The following is a 26,704-nucleotide window of genomic DNA, read 5'->3' on the forward strand; positions in this document are numbered from 1 at the left end:
GACTGGAGCCAGGCTTTGTTGTGTCTACATAGATCCACACCAGCTTAACAAACCCAAAACTCCAGGTGGCGAAAGGCAGCCTCTCCACTGTTACACTTTACTCCTGGCCTCTCTAAACCAGAGCCACAGCCCCAATCAGATGGTGAAGGGATGTTCCCCAAAGATCCTCCCTGGGGCCCATACTCTTCTTTTTGTCAGAGCTATGTTTAAGTCTGTGATGTTCATTTATAGCAGCCTCTGTTACAGTGTTATTGCTGCCTCTGGCAAAGGACCCAGCCTCTTAAGAGTCCTCAGTAGCGTACAGAAAGTGTTGCTGTCCCAAGAGAGGGACGGCAGACTAAATAATCAGTTTCCCATCACAGTGACAATGTGAGAGCAGCTGTTTGCATCTGAAGGCCTGCCAGCAATTGTCCGTGGTGCTCTGAAACAGAGAAGGAAAGAAAGGAAGCATGGAGGGGAGGAAAGATGAAAGGAAAGTTTCTTTCTGCTTGATTCAGCCCTCTTAAGGGTTTTGATATTGATCTCACCAACAGACGTGCAGATGTATGTGCAGAGACACGTGCACTTATACTTACATCCATCTGTGGACACACGTGTACACAGACATACACTGACAGGCACTAAATTGAATTGAAGCTGAATCTTCTGTTATTTCGTAACTATGGAATATACAGTATGCAAATCATGTTTTACAATATTAATGTAGCACTCTGCAATGAAAAAACAAAAATGCTTAGCACTGTAAACAAACACTAACATTAAAGACCATTCACGGGTAAAGACAGTTCAATGAAAACTCTTACATTAAGGCCAGTCTGTAAAAGTGTTTGTTCAAATACTTTACATCATCTCCTCAGGCAGATGGTTTAAATTGCATAGCGTCTTGATGGAAAGCAGTCAGTCTTTGGTAAAAACAGTGCTGGCCCAATCATTTGCTGCCTGTGTTTTGCAGCAGCCGTTTCTCTCAGCACAGTTATTTAAAAGTCAGCGTTTGCTAAAAAGGCATCATCAAATCCTTATCTGTGTTTGCTCAATTTCAGTGATTTTTGTAGACAGACAGCTACTGTACATAGATCCTTATATACAGGTATAGTAGCTGTTTGAAGTGCGAATGCTGTATGTGTGATTGGTGATGGTCATGTTCTGTGTTGATTACTTCACTCTCCAGCAGTACAGCAGGTCATAGCTCAAGGCTGCCGGTGGTCCTGCGAGACTTCAGATGTTCTGGTTTTATGTGATTGGATCTGAGGCCGCCACCCATCCGCAGTTCATTCTGTTGAATATACATTTTATTGTACGTCCATCCGTTTTATTATGAATGAAGACCCACTGACCTCAGGAATGATTAAAGCCCTTTTCGCTTTTATCATATTTTGCTGTGTTAAAGAGTGTTAAGTCTGGAATGCAACAAAATGTTGAAAAAGTTAATGTGTTTGAGAATATTCACAAGCCTGTGTGTGTGTTTGTCTACATTCTATATTAATTACATTACTGGGACAATAATCTGTTCACACTATTACAAGTGGGGATTCGACATATAGAGACAGAAATCCGCCCCCACAATATTAATCATTTATTTTATTCTTGGATTTTGGTTTAGAACTAGAATTAAGACTTTGTTAGGGTCAGTGTTGTGGTTGAGCATGTTGCAGCCTCCAGAGAAGTAAACACCAATACAATATTGTCACAAAAGTAGTAGTTTGTGTGCGCTCTTTTGTGTGTACTTTTGTAGAGAGACATAATGTAAGTTGCATTATAGGCAACTGAAACCATTTAGGGGGTAAAAAAAAGACATTACTTAAATACTTTAAATGTCTGCTTTCATAATGTGCCATTGGTTGATATCACAGCAGTGATTCAGTCTATTCTCAGCTAATGAACCTCTTTACTTTTGCTATTCTAAACACTCGATATAAGGCTGCAGACTGAAACTTTCTGAGGAGTAAATAAATAAGCAAGTGATGACAGTGTGTGGGTGTCCTGATTCCTACAGCTTGTTTTTCTATGCCTGAGCACCTGTCACAAACTACTTTGTTTTAATAGTTCTAATAGTTTGCAGTCTTTTCCAGGAAAAATGATTTGCCTCTCAGGAAGTGAGTAGTTTTATTTTCCTGCAGCACAGTTGAAAGTGGAATATAGTCACAGGTTTTGCTATTCACTATTGAAGAGTTCAAGATCAACAGAAACACACAAACAAAATGTATAAACAACCATCCATCTGTTAAATGAATATATACATAAAAATAACTGTAAACTGTAATAGCATGTCATGGCTCAAGCATTCACACCACAGTAGTCTGTCATCAGCAAATGAAACATCACTTCATTTGGCTACGAACGTTCCCTCTCCTCCTTAGTTTAATCTTTAAAAACTTTCTTCATCTCCGCTTTCCAAAAAATTATTCGATGTCAAACCAAAAGTGTAATTATTCTTTTAAATGTTTTCATTTGAACACAATCTCTTTACTCAGAATTCTTCAGCTGAAGAACAGTGTCGTGACATTCGGGTTGTCATGTTATTGCAGACGCCACAGACCTCTTTCTTTGTCGTTCCCGCAGAGCACTCGTTCTGACACTGGCAAAGCAAAGGTCAAGATTCCACGTTGCAGTAAAGCATTCACCTTCGCCACTTGGCTGAGGTCTGGCAAGATTAATTCTTTGTGTCTTGCCGTCTCTCTATGTGCCAGGTTCATTTTTCTTACAATGGAGCCAAGCAAACGCCAGAGAAAAGTGTGTGTCTGAAAGTGTGTGTTTGTGTGAGTGTTTTTAAAAGACATTGGTGCAACCGTTTTAACAGGGCGACTCTGTTTGAATTAGATGTTCTAACCCCCCGCTCGCTAAATGGATTTCTGAAGTGGCTGTAGTTGGAGGCTTTCAATCGGATGCAACCTTGAGTCCTTTTTTATGGGAGCTCTGTAGGATTTAAGTGCCGGTATAACATGAGCACGACTGAATGCATGCTCCTCATTTTTTGAAATTGAAAAATCTCCAAAGGCTCTCCCCATTGTGCAGGCAATTAATGGAATGCTGGCAGCGAGGTTCAGGTGCTTAAAAGTTGTATTTTTTCTCTCTCTCTCGCTCTCTTTTTAATGACTAATAAAGGATAATCATCGTGGAAAAAAACATCATAATGCTGTAGGCTTCCTCTTTATGCACAATGATGTATAATGCATGCTTTGAAATGAAACGGCAGCGGCCTTCGAACCATTCCATCTCCAAACCTTAGTGTATTTGTTTTGCATGCCACAGTGAGGCTTTTGCATAACAATGGTGAGTGTTCCCATTAACAATGCTTGCCTATTAATTTGATCTTTAGATTTTTAAAGTTTGTCCATCAGGCCGCCAAACAATGGGTCCCCTAGTTGCTGTTTGGTGTAAGTGATTAGAAAGTTGGCTAATTGCCTCTCTGAAGAGTTGTGCTGTTTCCTTTTAGCCTCCGTGTTCGTCATCTGTGAACCTCCGCCAGTTTGAACAGTGAAACAGATGAATAAACCATTTTATTCATCCTTTAAATTCAATGAAACGTTTCCCCTGGTTCTGGAGATTATTTCCAAATCATTTTTTAGATAGCTATTAACATGTAATGTGTGTCTTGATATATGAGGAGAATATAAATAAAATGCCACTGAAAGTTAGTTTTATTTCAGTGCTTGTTTTATGAAATCAGGACTAAAGTCTCTTTCTGATATCAGTTTGAAACAGTTGCGAAAGCTCTTTTAATATTGTTATTTACAGTGCTAGTGTCTCACATTTGGTTTGGTTTCTTTGCTCTTTTTGTTGAGGTTTAACTTCAAGTTATGGTTGTTTAAATCAGATGACGTTTTACTGATTAAACGAGACAGTTAAATCATGCAGAAAAAATGTTTCCAGTGTCAAAAATAGCTTTGTCTTCGCTGCCCAGATGAACTAGTAGTTTGTTTAGCAGAATAAATACAGAGCCACTGAAAACGGAGGTGAAAATAGACGATTATAGCCTATATTCAACTTGACGACCTAGAATGGCTGAATCAATGCACACACATGTGGTGGTCACTTGGAACAAACATTTACATAAAGCAAAGAATAAACTATAATTGATGTGTTGTAATATTATAATCTATGAAGTCACTGTTAGGTGTGATGGGTCATTCTTACTGATGTATCCACTAAAGTTTTTGCCACATTGTGGTGCTTGGCAGCTGTTCATTTCGTTGAGTCTGCTTGCGCTTTTCTCAGGCCTCTTGAGCCTCCAGGTCTGCCTGAAACCAGACTGAACACCAAAACCGGCTTATTCCAACATTCAGTTGCACCTTTTCTTGCAATCTTGGAGCACTTCCAAAAGCTTTTGTTTTTTCTCCTGCCCTCAGTCTCTTTCTCTTTGACTGCGCTTTGACAATGCAGGGAAACATACAAGCGCATCTCAGTAAACACGAGTGATGTGGTTCCAGAGTTTAAAAGCTTCACATAACACTGGCAGACACAACTTGGGGCTGTTTGTGTGACGGAAAGGAAAACTTGTTTAGAAACTGACAGCACTGCATCTGTTTGTGTGTGTATGTTTGTGAGCACAACCGTGTGTATGTGTGTTTATGTTGCTTTTGGCAAGTTATTCATTTGTGGGGTTTTTTTGTTCTTTTTTCTTTTTTCTTGCTCTCTGTGTGGTTATCTTTTTGAGTTGGTCGGTTTGGAGCTGATGTCCACCTTCGGGGATGCGCATAGCATGCATTTCTGAGTATTTTCACCTGAGGCTGCACTTGTTAGAGTCTGTGGATAAATGTATATACATTATTTATACAAATTCAGGGCGAGTGAAAGCAGGTTTAACACATTTACAGACAGGAGGCCAGGCACTGCAAGCCAAGCTCCAAGTGAGGATTTCGACGTTGTGTACCGGGGATCGAGCTGGCCGCTTGCCCGGCTGTGACCAGCATCCTTAATGCTGCATGAGAACACCGCTAACGTTGTCAGCAATCGCATCATCTCATATAATTAGCTTCATAGGGAAAAAAAAAAAAGAATAGATGTTAAAAAGTTCTGTTTTATTATATTTACAAGAGACATTTTAGAAACCTGTTGGCTATCATTGCTGGATTTTGGTTTGCTAAAAATTCTGAAAATGAAGAAAACTCATAGCCAGCTGTATATATTAGATTACAGAAACAATGTCAGCAGTTTTTGCTTGATTCTTTCAGTTGAGGTAATGCAATCCCAATATTATTACACTAATAAAAGTAGACAACCGTTTAACAACTTGTTGCTTATTTTAGAAAGGCAACATTTACATTTAACCTTGGAATATATGTGTTGAATGAGAGGAGAGAGAGGAGGAGGTCCAGGGTCAGGGGTAGCTCCGAGTTGTTGTGGTTTGACATCTCATAAGTCAGTCTAGATTAATGTTGTATTTTGTGTAATATAAAATACAGCAAAATAAAAAAAAAATACATATATTTTTTTAGTTAGATAATTATGCCATTCATTTGCACAAAGCTTTACCTGTCAAAAAAGTTATAGTTCATTAACCGCATGCCAAAAATCACTTTGTAAAACCAGAAATCCATTTTAATAATTAATGGAGGTCTTTTTGTATTATCACAGACATTTGCGCTGTTGAAGGTTGTAGAATGAGTGTGTATAAATTGTTTTCAATATGGCAATATGAGGCTTGAAGAACCCAATTTATCATATATATACATACGTATACATGCATACATATTTTTATATATATATCGATAGATAGATGGATAGACAGATGGATAGACAGATGGATAATTTTGCCATTTAATTAATGAATTGTTTGAAAATAAATATTTAAATTACTAAGAAAGAAACCAATCAATAACGTAAGGGTGAAAAACTTACACAGACACAAGTCACAAGTACAACTGGTCAGTGATATAAGACAAGATGAACCTGACTGAAACACTGATCAGAAAGAAAAAAACCCTCCACGAGTCATGAAGGAAACTTCAAACAGAGAAACATATAAAACATATTTTAAAGATTATTACTATATATGTAGTGTATGTTGTTGTTGAAATGCCTTTTAAAGCATTAAACAGGGAGGGCTGTGTTTTAAAGAGGAGCGTATGTGTGATCAGATTCAATGATAAAATAAAAATGAGGAAAGAGAAATTCTGTATGGTGTAATTTAATCAATATAGATTTGGAAATGTTCCTCAACTCCTTCCAAATTGACCTCTGTGGTTTTGTATTTTATGACTCAGTCTTGTGTTTTTGCAGTGTAAATAAATACTTTTTTCCTAAAGTGACTTAACACATCTCCTTCCCCCAACCAGGAGCCTCCTCCCTCAGAAGTGGACGCCTTGCCGACCGGTTGTAGTCTTCATGTTCCTATGGAGCTCGAGTTAACAGCTTCCTGTTTCCCTCGCAGCCCCGCGCCTGAGAAAAGCTACGGCCTCGTCCACGTAGACTGACCCGGCCGGTGTGATGAGGATTGTAGTTTGAAATTGTGAGTCATTTTTTTTAATCAGAATTGATCGAATGTTTCCTTATTACTCTGGCTCCTTTTTCCTTCACTTCACCTGTGATCATTGTAGAGACACATGAATGTTTGATAGGTGTCCCTGAGCGCTGCATTCCTAAATACTGGTTGCAGGTATTTTCAGCGAGGACACTCATTAAAACACTCATTTTAAGATGTGCTAAATAAGAATGTAAGCTAAATGCCTCAAAATATAAATTTAATGTTAACTTAAATTTCAAGTTTTCACTAATGGTGCATTGGTGTATTTTTACTTTTGGTAAATTTGTGTCAAAAATATTGTGTTGTTTGTCTTTTTCATGCATTTACTCTCATGGTACTTCAATTTGCTTGTAAAAGCGTTATATTGTCCAGTAAAGCGTGCGATAATACTGCAACTGCTATTATATGAACTGAGTAATGTAAAGGGCATCTTTGTGACCACATAGTGTGACATACTGTACATATCATGTAACTGGTTTTATTCAGGTCATCACCCTCTCTCTCTTTCACCATGTTTCCTGTCACTTTACTATCAAACTATTAAATAAAGGACAAAATAAGACAAAAAAAAGAACAGCAAAGTGATATTTCTGTATATAGTTTTTGATTCAGCCCATGGACATACCTGTACAGATAAAAAATACATTTCCCCTAATATTTAAAGTCCCCAGCTGTTGCTTACCACAAGACAAATACATACTATTTGAGAAATAAGGTACCTATTTTTCTTTCCACAGCGTATACTGTATTTGGGAGAAAATAAAAATCTTTCATGTCAATTTCATATGTTTTTTCTCTCTTCATGCCAACATCATCAGGAAGTAAGGAACAGGAACATTTTTCTCTTGAGGATAATACATTTGTAATTCTGCGTATGACTCGGGAGTTAATCTCTCATTCCTTCATGCTGTGTTTTTATAAAACGTTGAGAGGGATGTTTGAATAGCTATTCAGTAGTTCCCATAAAAAATAAATGAAATTGATCTGGCTGGTGTTAGTGTGCGGAGGAAGCGGGAATCCAGTGTTATAAGCATAATAATTATTTATTGAAATATGAGGAAAAATTCAATTAGCCTCAGAGAGACACTCCCCGGGACCAGGTAGCGATGTGACAGGGGAAGTCAGCATGTCAGCAAAGGGGGGGAAAAAGGTCATAGACAAGCGGAAGGAAAATAGCATTTGGATGTTTTGTGTATCCATGTGTTGACAGTGTACACAAGCAGGTGAATGCACAAAGTAGTCATTGTTAAAGTCCTCGTTAAAGTATCCTGCAATCAAGTCTGTCCTGACAGTTGCTCTCAAGCTACAGGTTAGTTTGTTGTAAAGCAAACAGCTGGATTTCAGACTAGTGAAGTGACAGATGACTGTTTTTCATCAAGCTTTATCTTCAAAGAAACTCCGCTCGGAGGTGGAGCAGGACTTCAGCAGTATTATAACAAACATGAAGTAAAAAATGGGACTTCTGCAATGACCACGTTAATGTGCATGATTGCATGTCATATGGAGTTCGCCTGTATGTTATAGGAAGTCCAAGGCAGCTGCAGAACCTAAACACAGAAATTCAGAAAGTAATAAAAGATTGTCTGATCAATACACACAATTAACGAGGATGTCAAAAAGTGGAGTTTAGGATCATTAACAGCTTAATGACATGGTATTTAAGAGAATTTTTTTTTTTTAACATTAAACAAGCCGTTGACAGACTTTTGATCATTCTATGACTTAATTAACAAAATGTCGACAGGTAAACAAATACCCCAGGTTGTTGTTGGAGGCAAGTTTTGAGAACATTTTGAAAAAACAGTAACAACAACTACTGTACATGTGAAGAACTCCAAATGAGGATAATTTAGGATGCCAAACTTTTAAGACAGTGGTAAAATCTAAAAAGAAAACAAGCCAGTTTTTGTTCATTTTGGACACAATACCAGAAGTCACAGCTCACAGGGGAAAGATGCAGTCTTTGGTATAAGAGCAAAGTGGACAGAGCAACGATGCAGGTTGGAATTCAGTAAGAAAAACGAATGCAGCACAAACATCTTTCACACCTACTCACTTAAATACAATACTCTTTTCAATGTACAGACTCAAACTTGCATTAACATTTAAAAGACAAAAAATTGTGGTGATTTTTCTTCTTTTTTTTTTCTTTTTTTTTCTTTTTTTTTTTTGAAAGCCTGTTATTTTTGCTCCAGACCTGCATCTCAGAACTACGTGTGGAAACAAAACAAGAACATGCTACAGTAAACAAATTTATTCTGGCGCGGACACCTCACGTCATGTAACACAAAGATGGAAACCCAGAGACGCAATAAATTATCTTCATTATTAAGCGTAACCAGTGACATACTGTACATCAAAAAGGTAAAAGCACTGTAAATAATAAAGAAAAAAAGTTCTACAAAAAAAAAAAAAAAAAAGATTGAAAGTGAAACGGAACCCTTTTACAGCAATACATAAGGAACAAATGTTTGAATGCCAGCAGACACAGATAGAAATTAATATTTTAAGTGTGATTCCTTTTTGATTTTAGTGTCTCACGACATAATTTAAGTACTGCTTAAAACAAATAAAAAATAAAACACTGTACACACACCAAAAAAGCAAAACCAGAAGGATCTTTTTTTTTTTTTTCATTTCATTGATTTCATTTTTTTAGGAAATCATTGCTTTGCAATTTATGCTTCATCACAGTTCTCTCCCATATGACCACATGAATGTAAACACCTGTTGAATTATTCTTTTTTAAATTTTTACAACATTAATACTTTATATATATATTTGTACATATTTTCATTCACATCTGCACGGTTTAGCTAGCATGGTAATGAAATAAGGCAAGACTCACATAACTGTGACATCACAAATCTTTTTTTTTTTTTTTTCTCTTATAATACTGATTATAAAGGTTTTTTGTAATTTCCTTCTTCTGTTCTGCAGCAGGCTTTGGTCTTTCCGGGACAAAGGCAGAGTCAATCCTTCTCCGTCTCCAGAATCACGCTTTGTTTTGTTCCAGTTTTGATGAAATAATAAAAGGGAGGGTGTGTTTTTTTGCTGGAAAAAAAATGGCTATAAATACAATTGTTGCAGCTGACATTATTAATTGAATTTATTTAACACTGGTCTTTCTGAGGTACATAGTTTAAGATGATTTGGGGCAGGTGAAATAAGAAAGGTGGAACCACAAGGTGACCACAAGGAGTAAATGACGTCCATTACAAGAGAACAGAAAACATGTTTTTCTTCTTACTGGCCTATTTCTCATTTTGTTCATCAAAGGACATTTCTTTTTAGACCATTGTTTTTTAACCGTCAGTTCTCCATTTTCAGTCAGGTCAAGCTGCCGTGGCAGACGTCTCGTGTGAGTTAAAAAAAAAAAAAACAGACTTGATGGCAGGTAAGAGTCTCTAGCCTGGTTGACTGCATGTCCGTTCGTCTTCACAGTACCAACGACAGCTAAAAGCCGGTTTCAGTGAGTTCAGTGAGCGCACCGGAGGATCGTCGACTGAAACGAACCGCCGCTCTTTTCTCGAAGCTGTCTGAAAGATTGGCGGTGTCACACAGTTTCCTTTCTCAGCACAAAAAGCCTCTAACAGTGTCACCAGCGCTAAAACACTCAAGGGTTGTTACTTCTCTAAGTTGCAGCCTGCCAGTCTTGATAGTCTGTGCTTGTGCAGACAATTAGATACCATCTCGTAGTGTCAAATGCAGTGCTTGTTTCAAGTGTTTTTCTTTTTTTTTCTTTTTAAATATTGTCTTTTTCTGTGTGGTTGAGGAGAAGCGGCTCTTCTTTCAGACTCCTTTTTTTTTTGTCCGGAATAAAGGGATCCATATGCTGTTTATGTGTGTGTGTGCACATGTGCAGGTGTGTTTGTTCAAATCAGTACTTGTGATGGTAATTTTGAACATCAAAATGAGCTGAATATAAACAAGAGTTGCCAACACTCTCCTCTCTCCACCCTCCACATCATCACACAGTCAGGTCTGGGCTGGAGGTTGAGTTTGGTAAAAGCATTATTTGGGAGTTTTTGGGCCACAGCAAAACTCTTAAGGTGTCCATACAGCTGCATTGTGGGTAGCGCAGTCCCCACCCCTCCCCTCCTCCTAAGCTCTCTTGGCGTGTAGCATTTCAATGAGCAGGTTGTTGCAGGGCACGTCACCGTTCAGGTGTTTGTAGTAAAGGTATTCTTCGGCCTGCAAGCTGATGGCTCGAATCTCGGGCAGCCGGAGGAGCAGCTGACCGAACTTGTCCGTTTGCTGCGGGTAGTTACACATGACGTAGTCCAGCAGCGCCGCGTTGACCTGCTCCTGCACGCTTTCTACCAAGTGGAAGTTCTCCAGGTTCTTCACATCTACAGGAAGAGGCAATAAAAAGGTTTGATGAGTTGACATTTTAACAATTTGTGGGAAGTGTGGAGAAGTATGAGGACACCAGTGACAGTAAAAACTGAGCCTTAACACAGACATAATGGCATTTGAAGCCTTCAGCTCTCACACAACAGTTGGTAAGTTTCTAAATGCAAAATTTGTCCACCTCAGTAAAGGTTAGTCATGGTTCAATCATGGTTAGTTTCTGGTTAAGCAGTTGCTGGAGTTTATGTGAATTGCAAAAAGGTTGTAAGTTTGAAAATCAACTACCTTTACGTCTCATGTTATCTCAAATCACATCTTGCAGTTTCAGAGCAGAAACTATAACTCAAGAAAGTTTTATAGTTGTCACAGTATCCTCAGTTTGGAGACGGCACAAAAGGCCATAATGGTTCATATTTCAAAGACAAAGGGGTTCGAGTGATTTGTACTCTTTTATCATGGGATAATGTTACAAGTTGAATTCTTTGGTTGTGGCTTATTTTTACTTTAAAGAGGACTTCAGAATGAGCCGCATGACGAAATATCCCCACCTCCCCCTTTTTTTTTTCCTCTGAAATGTCTCTCGAGACTGCGATGTAGAAGGAATCAGGTAAAGGCAAAAAAAAAAAAAAAAGGTTGTCCTCCTGAGAGATTCATTCCCCAGGAGTCAATGAATTATGTAGGGCAGAGTTACAGCCATATTAGCGCCAGAGCTGCTCCTTAACCTCCTTAACGGCTTCGCCACCCTTTTTATCATCACAAAACAGAATGTGTCATAATTATTAGTGAAAAAAAATCAACAGAGAAAGACCCCTCATTCTTGTGAAAAACAGTAATCATTTTAACTACAGAGTGCAATAAAAGTGCAGGTATTCATCTTGGTGGGAAGTGTTTTTTACGCAGTTAATTCCTTGTGCAAATTTTGCATCTTTCCAAAATCCTACCTTTCCGCACAGCTATAAGCACTTTTCCTTGGCAATAATAAGCTCACTGGGGGCTCGAGCAGATTATTGCAAGACAAGACAAAAATGTGCTAAATGGATAATGGTGGACCAGAGCGCTGTGTGCACTTGTCATGATTATGAAGCAGCAGGGCTGCAGAATATTTAATCACATAGTAGCTATGTGTGTGTGTGTGTGTGTGTGTGTGTGTGCGTGTGCATGTGTGATCTTTTATTAATCTGTTTGACCCCAGGTCAAGTGTGTTCACAGAGGGCTAATGCGGAATGACAGAGTCCCTGTGTCTAGTTGATACCTACAGACCAACACACACACATGCTAACATATACCATCTCTCACATCTGATCTCTGCCTTTCTCTCAGACATACACACACACACACACATAGTCAGACACTAATCCATGGAAATACACACAATATTTCTTTCTCTCTCACCCAGTATCCCCTTCCAATACACACACACACACACACACACACATCCACCCCATCCACCCACCCAGAGCATTAGGAGGAAGGAGGGGGAGATAAATCAGCAGCTAATGAGGTCTAGAGAATGAGAAGCAGGTCCTTCAAGGCACTTCCATCTATGATGCACTCTACCATTACAGTCTTTATGCATGTGTGTCTGCCTGTTCATGTGTAAGTGTAGTTGCTTATGTGTGAGCTTGTAGCGTGTAGCGTGTGCATGCTCACCCTGACCTCTGGGTGACACGGCGGGGGGCTAAATAAGGCCAAGAAGAGGGCAGGAAAAGGTTGACGGGGTGTGGCCTGTGTGACAAAGAAGCCTCCAAACAAACATGACGTGCTTTTTCCTGCTGCCACTCAGCCGTCTGACCCCCTATCACACTCCTGAACTGGCTTTCACACCGCAAACACCGCTGAGAAGCATTAATAAAGCCTTACAAAAGCTGAGCCAGTAGAGTGCGGGCTTTAAGTGTAACACACAGATGTCCTATGCAGGTCAACAAGGAAAAAAAAAAAAAAAAAGACTGGTTTTCATCTGCACAAGAAATTAAACATGTAGCAAAAAAATTGCAGAGAAAAGTTTATGAGTTGCTCAGAAAGTTTGGACAAATGTGGAAAACAGTTTTCCGCTTTGTGCTGATCAGTGCTAAACCGAGGATTTTAGAAATATCGACAAGTCCACATACCTTCGGTGCACCTCCCCTCACCTCTAGTTTCTTTTTTTTTTTATTTATTTGGATTCGTCATATGCATTAGATGAACTGTTGAACTATAGTTTCTGTAAATTTTATCCCCTTAATTCCATTTTATAGCTTTCTCTGCACTGTCAGGAATGAAATGACAATAAATACATTCTGAGTACAGACTGAAGAGTGTCAAGTATTAAAAGTTAACATTGAATGCTGGGTCAGATTCTCAGATTTGTTGTTATATTCCCAAAAAATAAGGTATCATAAAGGCTCTTATATAAATTCCCAGGCCTATGTCTTTATTAATAAAATTTTTGTTTTGTTTTGTTTGGTCTAAGTATCTGAATTCTAATCATGCAAGAATCATCCAAAAATAATTCCCATCATGACCATTACGTGAATTAAATGTGACTGAAAAATTCTGTCAACCACAGTCAAGTATAATGAGGTATATTTTTTACAAGACAAACATAACTTATTCTAATTGTTTAATATAATTCAGGACAGGTGTTTTTTGTTTTTGTTTTTTTGCAGTATAGACACTGTCAGTAAGAAACATACTGTATCATTTCCTACTTGATAATCAGTTCAGGGATGTCAGAACCTCTTTTGAGTTTGATTTGGTTAAATCTGCAGCAACATGACAAGGTGAGTCCAGATCACAGCAAAAATATGTGAGTTGTTGCCATGGTTTCTCACAGAGATTTGTCCACGTGTGTGTGTGTGTGTGTGTGTGTGTGTGTGTGTGTGTCTGCATGAGTGTGTATGCATGTGGAGTGGAGTGTGATGGGTGTATGTGTGGATGTTGGGGGGTGGGGTGGGGGGGGGGTGGGGGGGTGACCACAGAGAATTAGTACCCAATGTCTCTGTCAAGCTGATTAGTGGAAAGTGAGTCAAAAATTTAAATTGCTAATTATTACCAGAGCCCCTTTTGAAAAAATAATGAATGAGGGCTTCCAAGTAAGAAAAAAAATTAAAAAAGCACAAATGACAATAGCAAAATAACTTCTGTTTGCAAAAAGCCAGGGGGGCAAGAGGAAAATCGAGAAAAACACTCGGTGTGACAAGAATTTTTTCTCAATTTTGTTGCTCATCAAATCAGACAAGAGGATTGATTCTAATTTGCTGATCATTCAGAGGCAGTAAAGGGATGAAGAAGGAGAGAAAAGAGTTGGGGGGGATTAAAAAAAGAAAAACAATTGATCAATGATTCCCAGACAGTGTCAGGTCGGAGCATTAAGTGTGCTAAGCGCTCTCTCCTTTTCCTTCAATTCTCTCCAACCCCCCTCCTCTCTCTCTCTCCCTCTCTCTATCTTTCTCCATCTCATCGTTCAGTCACTGTGGGACTAATTATCAACTTTTTTCACATAAAACAGCCACAGTTCGTTGCAGCGCCGCGTCCGAATACTCAAATGGAAACCCTGAGGTCCCGCGGAATACATTGTTTCATTTGACGGGCGATCATGCTGAAGCCAGCGACCTAATGGAAAAGCACACACGCACACACGCACACACACACACAAACACACACACACACACATACATATTCGTTCTCTCTTTCACACAACCCCTAAAATCACCACTGTGCTTTTTAATTAGACTAGATCTGCTCTGTGCTATGTGTGTATGTGTGTGTGTGTCTGTATGTGCTTTTGCTTTTACACCCTTTCACCGCCCCTTACAATCAACCTGCTCATGGGACACACATGCACACACGCACACACACACACACACAAAGCATTTAGACACACTGCACATCCTCTCATGCAAATACTGGCTCTGTTGCTGGTCTCAATGATGCCTCAAAGAGTGGACACTGTGGTGTGGAAAAAAAAACTCTGATCAGGAAAGGAGTACACATCACTTGGTGTTGAAGTTCACTCTGCAAAAGCGAGCAGGCATCACTTCAACTTTAAGAAGTAGAAATTATTTTATGGTAGAGCAGCCTGCTAACTAGGTAATCCCTAAATGTGTATGACCCGATGCTTCTCTATATTTCCACACATAGTTTAGGCCTACATCAAATTCAGGCAAATAATTTGCGTGCAAATGGTTTTCTTTTTTTGCCATTTTCTTAGATTTGCTCACTTAAAACAACTTTTGTTAAGATAAAAATGAACTACAGTTAGGAAAAATAGCATTAAAACATTTTTTATATAAGTTGGGAATCATTCAACCACCTATCTTCCACCATGTCTTCTTCACATCAGCCACTGATCTAAAGACAACAGTTATATATGGCAAAATAACACCATGTTCCCTCATCATTACACTTTTAGTGTCCCAATCAAACAATCTCTTAGTCACGTGCTGCCAATCCACTCTCTGCCTCTCAAACTTCAAAACATGTGTTTCCTGCTGGGTCCAAAAACAACGCATAAAACTCTTGGTTCATAAATGGTTACTGAGTCAAGTGCGGTCAGTAAACTCGGGCAATTAAACATGAGTGGAAGACAAACTGGTTACTTCCTGTATAGGAATCAGGGGCTCGCCTTTTCCAATAAGACTTTCACGGGCGTTTATATGAGCCTGTCAAAGCTGAAGCACCTTTTACCATGTCAGCGGTGCTTCAAAGAGCAAGTAGTTGAACCCATGTCCAGGCCTCTTTATTGCACTCCACTGGATTGTTATCAAGTCAGCACTGTCCACTGCTATTTTATTCATTATTAATCTGCCTCGCAGCTTGGCTCCAATCAGAGACGGGGGCGTTGACAGAACAAAACCCAATAACCTTTGACTCTGAGTGGGTTGAAGGCACCAAGAGAGGACTAAGGTCTTACTACCAATAGTAAGCAACATGTAGAGCTACGTTTTCACTGGGGAAATGTATCTGTGTGTTTGTGTGTGTGTGTGTGGTGTTAAAAAACAGGGCAGCAAGGGCAATCAAAGCAAATAAGGGCCATGGGGCAAAGGGCAATGGCCGCATGGTTAACAGTATCACTTAAGTAGGCTATTATCAGAGTTATGGTGCACTGCTCTGATATGTTAGCTGGGCTTTGTAGTAGAGCAGAGCAACCCCCTTTACCTCCCATTTTTACCCTCACACAACCATAAACTTGTGAAATACTCACACTACAGCTACACATACATTCTCCTTTGCTCCCATCAATACTCCACTGACAACATTGCATTGCGTCAAAGTGTGTATTTCCTCTACAGGAGGCTGTGCTTTCCCGTTAGAGTATTCCAGTCTTCATGTAGGTATGCTTGCCAAGTTTCCCTGCTCCCTGGAGCTCTCAGCTCAGTTGTTTTCCTCTAAGTCCCGTTTGGGGAATTCCCTCTCTCTGCGATACGACGCCTCAATGTTAGAGGTGTCGGGGAAGTGGGGGTAGGGGGGGGAGGTAAAACTGGAGTTGTTAATGCTTCTTAACAATTAATGTGGGTTCTTTGAGACTTGATACACTGAAGGCTAACAGGATAACTAGCATCGTGGCTTAGCTATCACAGGGTGCAAGAAAAGCATGTATAACTTTGCTTCTGCTTTGAGCTCTTATCAACTGGATTTTGATCTTTAATAAAAAGACAGAGAATCGAATCATGCCGTGCCTGAAATCACTCCTCATCCACTCATTCACTACACTAAGACATACAACAGTTAACTTTACTGTATGGTAAACAGTAAATTGAGATTTCACATATTTATGGATCATTTTTCAATTTTGTGTCATCACTAACAGCTGTTGTTCTCACACAACTGTATGTTCAACTCTGACCTCCATTGCGTCATCACTGTCCTTTGACACTAAGAGGACAGCGGCAAGACAAATTGTTTTTTTTTTTCAGGCTGAGTAACATCAGGGCTTCAATGGACAAAAAATGTGTGCAAGTAGGCTTTATACAAAGTATAAGTAAAGAAAATGTCATTGTTTTTATTCAGTGGCTCATATATTTTATTTCTCCTGCCCCCAACTCTGAGTGCCTAATTGTGACAGCAGAAGTTTGTAGTGAAACTGGGGGCCTTGATTGATCATTATAGATATAGTTAAAAAGTTACAATCATATAAGCAGTGGGAGAATTGTGTGAATGGATGTCACCTTCAGAGTCATATCTGACCTGTGAGACGGACAAGTGATGGATGTCAAAAACCCTGCTGGTGTTAATTGCCCTTTAGGCTATGGATAGGTTTTTTATTCTCGTCTTCATGTGATAAGAACTGATTTAATTTTATTGTGAATTGGGATTAAATGTATTTGATGCATACTCAACTTTGGTTGATGTCTCCACAACATCATTACAACCTTACATATATGCCCTGCTGGGCAGTTTTATCTGGGCTTATAAAGTGCCTGTTGGTCATAGCTAATTTCAAATTAAAGATTTTAAAAGGAAAGAAGCTTCAAACTTTCCCTTCTATTCTACGGTATATTTAATGTACTGAAAGGATCTGAGGAAGAATTTTACGTTTCTTTACATTTAACAAAGGCCTCATTAAGTCCTGAACAGTGACCCTTCATCTTTAACAGTGACTTTATTTCACCAGCATACAGTAACTTACTGTAGCTAAATGCCCTAAAGCTAACATAGAGCCCAATGTCCAGAGGCCAAATATCCTCTGCATTAACAATGCATAATATTAACTGTCTCACGTTTCCTGGCTCTGAGAACAGGCCACCAATGGGGACGGGCTATTGTCAGCATGTCAGAATAAAGCATGAGGGCCCATTTGCCCGCCGACTCATCAAACCCTCCCTTTAGCTGCTCAGGGGGCCAAATGCCATGCGGCTATGAAAGAGAATTAAGCAGGTAAGTTCCAGTTGGGGATATATTAAGTCAAATCTAAACCTCTGCCGACAACATTGCTATTGTTGTTAAGCTAAACAGGTAGCGGTTGGTTCACTTCTGTCGCCCAAGGACGGGTCGGCGGGCTTGGCGGGGCGATGGAGAGAGGTCGAGAGATATTGAGAGGAAGGGAAAAGTGCCTTAGGTATGATAAAATAAACAAGAGAAAAGGTGCTCCGAGCAGGAGGGAGACAAGCTTCTCTCATTGCCTATGCTGGCTGGAAGGTGCTGGGGATTTATCCTGAGGTGAAGGGGAAAACAAATTTACATCCTGTATCAGTTGGTCCTGTCTGTGGCTGTGTTATTATGGACTTTGAGGTCTTCAACAGATGGGCATGGCTGGGGAGGTTAATCAGTGGGGTGAGCTGTTTTTATTTTTTAAAATTTTTTACATAAGATGGTTAGAGGTACTCAGAAAAATATTGCTACAATTTTAAAAAACTATTTTTCAAACAGACATTTATCAAACAAAATAGCCAAACATTTGCTCTCTCCAGCTTCTCACATTATTTGCTTTTCTCTGTTTTCTTTGATTCTAAATTGAATATCTTTTGGACAAAACCAGTCCTTAAAGACATAAGCTTAGGCTTTGGCAACATATGATTTTTTAAACTATTTTTTAAAAATTATTTTGGGACGTGTTAACAGACTTAATGATTAATTGCTTGGTTGGAGATAACCTAGTCAGCTGACAATTTGCAAGGGAAAAATAAACAGCAGCAAAAGGATCCTAAAGTACATACATATAGGTGTATATATATATATATATATATATATATATATATATATATATATATATATATATATATATATATATATATATATATATATATATATATATATATATGCAACATAAAAAAAGTTTTGCTTGATAAATAGATCAATGATTGTTTTTGTTCTGTGCTGTGGCTTAAGATATTTTTGTCAACTGGCCCCATTTGGTGCTTTTCAATTCTGACATGCTGCAGACTCGTGGGATAAAAATCCCATTGCTGGGGGAAAAAAAACACATTGTCTCAGCATTATGAAAATCCATTTGCCAGAGGGATACTGAGAGACTTGAATCAGCAATGAACCTAGTGTTTAGCCCTCTGTGGTCCCTCCAGATTCCCCTCCCTCCACTTCTTCTTTATCCCCCCTGGAGGCGGAACCAAATGCCTTTCAATGAGCCGACCTCGTACCTCGCACCCACAGGTGCTCTGCTGACCTCGGACAGTGTGGAACACCCACAGGTCCCTGCTCTCTCACCTTCCTAATGCCGTCTGGATTGTACGGACAGTTAACCCCCCCCTCAGACAGTGTGGAGCATGCTCTCTCACCTTCCTAATGCCATCTGGATTGTACGTCCATACGATCCAGTGTACAACCCCCTCCTCCTCCCCCTCCTCCTTGCCAAAACAGCTCCCAGTCATGCAGCTATGTGCAGCTAATGATGTTAACACTTGACTGACAGGCTCAAATGTAACAGACAACGATCCAGACAAAAAGTCACTGTGTTTGGTTTAATCTGAAAAAATGATCTATGAGGCAATAAAAAGGAAGAAAAAAAAAATTAGAAATCAATATTGCTGTGCCTGTGAGGCTCTTCTAGACTTTACTTCTCACTTCATTTGTACCTGTCAGCAACAGTAGAAGCAGGCACAGGGTATAATGTGTGTGTGTATGTGTGTGTGTGTATGTGTGTGTGTATGTGTGTTGTTGCTGTCTCTATCTGTCTGTATCAATGCATGCGTGTGAACCTCGTTTACATTCAGTGCACTTTTGCACCCCTTGGCTAATTACACACAGGGTTTGCTTGGTGGTGGAGGGAGGGCATGGGGAGTGGTGGGGCATGTCAACCTTTCTTGTTTATGATAAAGTGACAGAAAATCATTGGGGGGTCAAGTACCCCCCTCCAACCCTCCACCGCCCCGAAAACTCCTGCAGCAGTACAGAAGGTGCCTGGTGTGGGAAGCCTCCCCTTTAATGAGACCATTAAAGGGCCCGTCTCCCCGTCAATAGATTTCTCTCATTCTTTCTCTGACAAATTTGAATTAATAATTCAGCGCCAAGCGCCTGGGGATGTATATTTTCAGCATGAAGGACAGTTAATCCATAGCGTCATTTTCCCCACCTCTCTCTCTCTCACTCCTTCCTCTCTCCTGCACTCTCTCATTTCACATCTACCCCACTCCTCCCTCCTTTCCTTTGCTCCCTTCTCATTTGATGATGGAAGCCAGCAGGTAGAGTGCTGACTACAGAAAGAGTGTGCCGCATGTTTTCCTCACCTTCTTTTAACTTCTTTGTTCTCTGTGTGATTTTCGTCCCCCGTCACGTGACAAGCGGAGTCAACTTAAGTGCAAATTGGGGTTTAATTTATTCGAAAGTATTGAATGACTGGTGGCCCTTCTCTCCTCCCCCTCAGGGTTAATGTAAGATGACAAGTTTGCACGCTGCCTCTCAAAGCTGGAGTTGATTTAGAGAACTGGGGTTTCACTGGATGTTTTCACTGTAACAAATGTTAGGACTTTCAAACGCACAATACAAGGAAATTAGAGGAAACGGGTAATTCTGAGGATAAACCACAGGGACGCTTGTTTAATAAAAAAAGATATTGTGGCATGTGTTTGTCTGTGGTAGCGGGTGTTTGTTTGTGTTATGCACCCACTGTGGTTTGAGTTTCACCAGTTATGTTGGATGGGTTTTTAAGAGACAAAATGGGCCTGTTTTAGTGTGTGCTCTTGTGTCCTCCATTACACATTTGGCTCAATTTCTAACTGTAAAACTACAATTCCAAAAACAACAGAATATGCAGAAAAAGAACAAGTAAAGATCCAAGACAACTGCCTCCGTGAGGATTCATGGGATGGTGACTTGTCTAACGAACCCGCTCATGCCTAAACTGTGTTATAATCTACAAGATACAACCAGCTGAAAAAGCTGGGAAATTATGTAACACTCGCACATCTCAACAATCAATAATGGACTACTATTATACAAGTAGTGTAATTAATGTCAAGCATATCGTTAGCATTAATCTCCATAAGGTAGCTAAATTAAAGTCTGTTCCTCTCCTGGAAAACTTGATCAGAATAGATATTTGAGGAACTGATAACTGGTTATAAAGCAAATATTTCCTGATGCTGAATATCTTAAGGCTTCATGCTGTATTAAAGTTGTTAAGTTCACTACCTATATGTCAAATCAATTCTCATCATTGAGCACTATTGGAATGTACAGGCTTACAGTGTAATGCCAACGGCAGCTTTGGATATCAGTGCCAGGTGGCACTCAAGTATAACGTTATGTACTAAGGCAGCTTGCACAGGCCAAGACTTGGCATGACAAATGGCTGACAATCCCCAGGAATAAGCCTTTACATTACATAGCATTATTATGTGTTGATATAACAAGGTTTGTGTCTATGTACTGTAGTCGTCAAGAAAATGTTTGATTGATTAATTGCCCTTCTGTGTTTCAACATGTGTTGCTCCTCTCGGCTACTTGACCCCTGTTTCTAACATTTGTCAGCAGCTCTAAAGATTTCATTGCCCTAATGTGTTGTTTTTTTTTTTATTTTAAAAGAAATCTAAAACAAGACAAAGCTCTGATGCACATGTGTGTGTTTCTTTGTGTGTAAAACAGTGGACTTAGAAGGCTTTGTTGCTTAAAATATCCTTCAGGACAAGAATCAAGAGACAAGTAAGGAGCTGTGATGGTTCAGTAGTGGGGGTGGTGGGTCACAGGGTGGGTGGGGGCTCAGCAAAGAGAGGGAGCGAGTGAGAAAGGGTGGAAAAACAAGAAACAGCGAGCCAGGGCACCTGTTGGATCATCTGTGCTTTAAAAACGTTTAATCACTGTATCTGGTTACACACACACACACACACACATGCATCACAGCATGCACACACACATCACGTTAAAGTTCCGCTGTTCTCTGTTCTGCCAGAAGTATCTTGTAACCACATTGTCCAAAGAAGCAACACGTAAGCACGCACACGCGTACGCGTAACACACACACACATACACACAGAAGCTCAAAGAGCAACGGGAGGGGGGTGTAGCAGCCACCTGACTACCATATAGCTTACCACCACCATAGTTTAAACACATGCCTCGGCACTGTACATATTCACACAGGAACACAATGGCTGACAATCCACATGCCAGGCAGTCCTGTGATGCCAGTGAGCTCCATTTCTGATATCAGAGTAGTAGGTGAATGCAGAGGATTATTTTTACTTCTGCTTTAAGTGCCAGTGTTTTATCCTGTAAATGCTCACACACTTACAAGAGTTAAGTCAGTCAGAAATCAACGACAAATTAAATGTTTTAATCCAAAAATTAGATTTGTCATTTGACAGACTGGTAAAATACTAGAATTTAGATTTTGGGAGCGTTTCTTAAACATTTTAAAACTACAAAATTATCATGGTGCGTCACCACTTTTATGTTTACTTTACTGTAATCAACAATTACTAATCTGAGTTCAAACCAGTCCTATGTCTCTTAGACTTACTTACACATAGTGATGATTGTCCAATGAGTAACACTAATGACACATCATGAGCTATAGCGGCTATAAATGCCTTGTCGTAAAGATCTGTCTTTGCTGCGGAAATGACAGCCGCAACACTAATACTGTATCTATTACAGAGACATTGATTGAAGGAGTGAAGGGCTGCTATTCACGTTTACAACTTTACAAATGATTGACAAGGCGGCTGTGTAAAGCTGGGAGTCCATCTGATTGCATTTGTATTTTTGAACATTTGACCTGCAATATTCACCCGTGATACACTTAAGGACTGAGGGGCCACACCACCACCCTTTGGCCTAGATCCCATGGTTTTGTGTGTTTACACAAGTATATATATCTGTATCTGTGTATGTGTGTGTTATTTCCACTTGATGTATATATAATGTATCTGTACGTGTGTGCATGTATGTGTGTGGCGGCGCTGGCCTCTTAAAGTGCATGGCTGCACGTAAGAAAGTGAGAAGGATCACTGGTTGAGTCAGTTCTGTAGGGAGGGTTGTGTAACTCTTTGCTGCTGTTTGTATGTAATGTTTAAGTAAGGTCGAGGCAGGCGGTCTGATCAATACGCTGCATGATTGTGGCATGACATACATACACACACACACACACACACACACACACACACAGTCCTCATCTCGCAGCACTGTTGTAAATCTACAGCTTGTGAGTTGAAACATTGATGCTCTTTCGATTGCAAGAATCAGCTCAGATTTGTTGGCAGTTTGCCTCTCTTAGTTTATGATGGTCTTGAGATAACAGTTTTTAGACTCGAGGAAATCATCACAACACTTAAAGTGGCTGTTTACATGTCAATAATGAAATTTACCTATCATGGCAAGAGTGAAAAGTGGGTTTGAAACCAGTTGTAATTACAGTATGATAATATGATGTAGAATAAGTCTTCTTTACAAAGTATTAAGCTTCATGAAATAACAGCCAGGGACTTGTGTGATATATATTCCACAAATCATTCAAATCAAGAGTGGGATTTTCTGTAGCACTCCAACGTATGCACAATTTGTTCTCTGAGTCTGTTTTCCTCGACTAATATTAGCCTGTTCTCCGCAGGGTCCCAGATAGCCCAGGCCTGTCCTCCCCACCCCAAACAGACATCCCTCAGCCTTTAATTGGAGAGGAGTAGCTACCTAGCTAGCACAGCACTGGGACCCGAGCTGTGGCCACTGAGAATGCATTAGCATTAGCATTGCAGCGGGCCGACCTGTACATAATGATAACCTCAAGCTCAGGCCACTGGGAGCAGCCCCTGTGAGCACACACACACACACACACACACACACACACAAACTCTACACACAAATGTGCACCGGTACACACTCCCTGCCCCCGCCTTCCCCTGTACACGCAGTCACGTAAACAAGCAAGTGTAATGCAGCCCCAGCGGTGGGTTGCTCGACGATCGGAGGAGGGGGGAAAAAAATCAGTTGCCACCGTTCGGCTGAAAAGTGTGTGTAATGAACTTGAGTTCCATTGATCGGGACTGAGAGTACAGAACCGGGGGCTGTTTGTCCCAGAAGGGCTGCGTTACCGCTGCTCGGTAGCCCCTCATAAATGTTTGAGAGGCCTCAGCCGCTCCAGATCCACACTACCTGGGTGTAGATTCTCTGTTACAACACACACACATCCAGGTTGATGCTGATGATGGATGGATGGCTGGCCGGTGGTGGTGGTGGTGGTTGAGGGGGTCGATCGTTATTTTAGCTTGATGACATTTAGGTGGTGTGTGTGTGTGTGTGTTTGTGGCAGAGAACTGTGGGTTTGTTGACGGCAGTGTTCAAGAGCAGTGCAGATGTATTTGGCGGAAAACTATTCGGCATGAGAATTTCATATCAAAACTTCTCTGCATGTCTTACAGTCTTACTTTCAAATCTCTCTTCAGGGGTAGAGGATGATATTTGCAAGCTTGTGCTAATTTGTTTGGGGGGCTACACCTTCCTGTGCTGTGCCCCTAAGCTCTGAGGCCCTCAACTGGCCCATGAATGCCCCCATATGCTCTACACATGATTGATATTACTGCAGATATCACTTAGAAAACACCTGATGTGCTGGGCGGATCATCCGCACCTCCTTTCGACTGCTAAGTACCAGCTGGCGGGAGGTCCTCTGCGTTATGCAGCCGGTAATAAAAGTTGAGCATTGATTTTCTGTAGCAGCTTGTAACTGTTAATGTTGAGACATCAATAGCTAAAGCAAAGCGCTGGTGCCTTAATAGGAGACCGAGAATGTGGAGGGCGCGAGCAGAGGCTGACTCTAAATCACAGGATCTATCCCTGCCGATCGATAGGACAGTAACTGCAAGTGTCCCTCTGCTTTCCTAATGTTTTATAATAAACTGACAGCCTGTAATAAGGCCAAGGGAGAGGGAGAATGAGAGGGAGGGGGGAGAGAGATGGAGGGCAACAATTTCTCCCTACATCTATAGCTTGCCCGCCTTAAATCACCCCACATGGGAGCGCAGGAGAGAAGCAGAGGAGGAGGAAGAGGAGAGGAAAAGGTTTTTTCTTTTGTAAAAAAAAACTTTTACAGGAGCATTTGTCTGGTTGTACTCACTGCTACAGTAGTTAGTGAGTGTATTGATGGAGGGGAGCAGAAGTTTAGGGGATATTTCCTATATTGCTTTGGCGGGGCAGTGAATTAAAGTGTGTATTAAATCCTACTGCCACCATGCAGCCGTCACCATATTCATGCAGGAGTCCAGGGCTGGGCTGCATGTGTTATGGCTGTTACTGGGCGTGGACAGTGTGATTACTACTTTTGCAACACTACTGTTTGATGGTGAGGGAATCTAGCACGGCTGTATCACTCTGTTGCAGAAGTGCTCTGCTGCAGTGGAGTTGCATACTGTGCACTAATGTATTATCTAAAGGAAAGCATAATTTTGGGGGATTTTTTGGTCATTGTGAAGTTTTTTTTTAATAAACATATTTTTAAGTTAGGCAGTTATCAGGAAATTTTTTATTTTAATAATATAGTCTCTTTTCTTCTATCTTGTTACTTTTGAGGTGTGAGGAACACTATGGAGAAAAGCACAGATCTATATACTATACTGTTAATTCATGTCATACCTCAGGCAATTAAAGGTCTCGGGAGGGATGTAATTTTGCATTCAAGGTCTCTAAAGACTATAGATTTTAGTGAAATATAGTAATAGACAAGTTTGGTAACTAGTAGCTAAATAGCTCTCCTAGCCTCCATATTGTGTTATAATGGGATGCTGTTCATATTTGATGTGACTTTTGCTCTCTAAAGTATTTGAGTTGAGATTTAATTCAACATATTTGGATTTTCATTTTGAGAAATTGTGCCTATTCTTTACTGACTATGATTTACAACACTATTTAATAAATATGTTTAATTATTAATGTCAAGTTACCATCTTTGACACAAGTAGACTACATCTTTTTCTACCACATCCCCCAAGAACTCTGTCCATTCACAAAGCCCCTTCCAAACAAATGTATTACTATTATCTTGCTTTAGTCTCTGATAACTGGCCTTGTTTGAAACCAGATAAAGAACAGTGTCAACATAATTGCCATATAAATTGTTGTAAGACTTAAAAATAGAAGACAAGAAGGCAAGCCTTAGCTGTAAATTGGAGAGATACTTCAGAGATAATCTGGGGAATGTCGAAGTCCATCAGGAAACTGGAGAGTATCTCAGGTGAGATATAAGACTGAGGCTAAGGGGGGAGTCAGGTCATGGGTGGGAGGCAGCGAACCTCAATTTCCCCACCACCGCTGCCACAACTCACTGCAACTGCTGCTTAATGACAACAGCCTGCAGTGGGTAATGGTGACAGGCTGGAGACCTGAAGCTTTTATTGCTTGATAAAGTCTGAAAGCCTTTTAGGCAACCTCATTACACGGAATTCCCTACAAAGTGGTGGCCGGCGTCAGGAGCCGACTGCTCGCCATGTTAGATTTCTTAGGCTAAAACTGACAGAAAATAGTCAAGTCAAGTCAATTTATTTATAAAGCGCCAAATCACAGCAGAAGTTATCTCAGGGCACTTTTCACATAGAGCAGAAGTATTAGGTTCATTGCTTTAGGGCACAATTCCACCTACTCCTGATGAGATAAAATAAAATGAAAGAAAAGTCAGGACACTCAAACATGATTAGCTGGGTTTGGCTCTGTCGGGGACAAAGTTTGAGCGACTGGTGAGGGACTTTTTTATGTTTGTTGCCCGTGTTAGAATGATGCCTAAAGGAAGCTGATGGGTGGTAAAAAGATTTGTTTGAAAAGTAGATGAGAGTCCAATACTTTTCAATCAGCACGTGTTTGCTGAGCACTTCACCAAGCTTCAAAACAGAGTGATGAAAAAGCACTAGATGCAGTCACTCTGTGCATGGATTGCACTTTATGAACCTTATACATACATTTATAGTCTTAGGCCCCCCACCCTGCAATCACCACTACTGTATTTTCCATTACTGCTGTCATTGCACCAATCCAGTC

At 40.2% G+C, this 26,704-nt stretch overlaps 2 protein-coding genes across 3 annotated transcripts in view; one reads left to right on the forward strand and one right to left on the reverse strand.

Moving 5' to 3' along the window:
- LOC122988726 (adhesion G-protein coupled receptor D2) overlaps window positions 1-7,044 on the forward strand; it is a 98,512-nt gene extending 91,468 nt beyond the window's left edge. For both annotated transcript variants that reach the window (XM_044361289.1, XM_044361291.1), the window contains one exon: window positions 6,276-7,044. In XM_044361289.1, coding sequence (XP_044217224.1) covers window positions 6,276-6,413 — 138 coding nt within the window. In that variant the 3' untranslated portion in view covers window positions 6,414-7,044. The remainder of the gene's footprint in view (window positions 1-6,275) is intronic.
- Window positions 7,045-10,205: 3,161 nt separating this feature from the next.
- nr5a2 (nuclear receptor subfamily 5, group A, member 2) overlaps window positions 10,206-26,704 on the reverse strand; it is a 69,684-nt gene continuing 53,185 nt past the window's right edge. The window contains exon 7 of the mRNA XM_044361292.1: window positions 10,206-10,815. Coding sequence (XP_044217227.1) covers window positions 10,568-10,815 — 248 coding nt within the window. The 3' untranslated portion in view covers window positions 10,206-10,567. The remainder of the gene's footprint in view (window positions 10,816-26,704) is intronic.

This window comes from Thunnus albacares, chromosome 9 (genome assembly GCF_914725855.1).
Source record: "Thunnus albacares chromosome 9, fThuAlb1.1, whole genome shotgun sequence".
In the NCBI taxonomy this organism is placed as follows: domain Eukaryota; kingdom Metazoa; phylum Chordata; class Actinopteri; order Scombriformes; family Scombridae; genus Thunnus; species Thunnus albacares.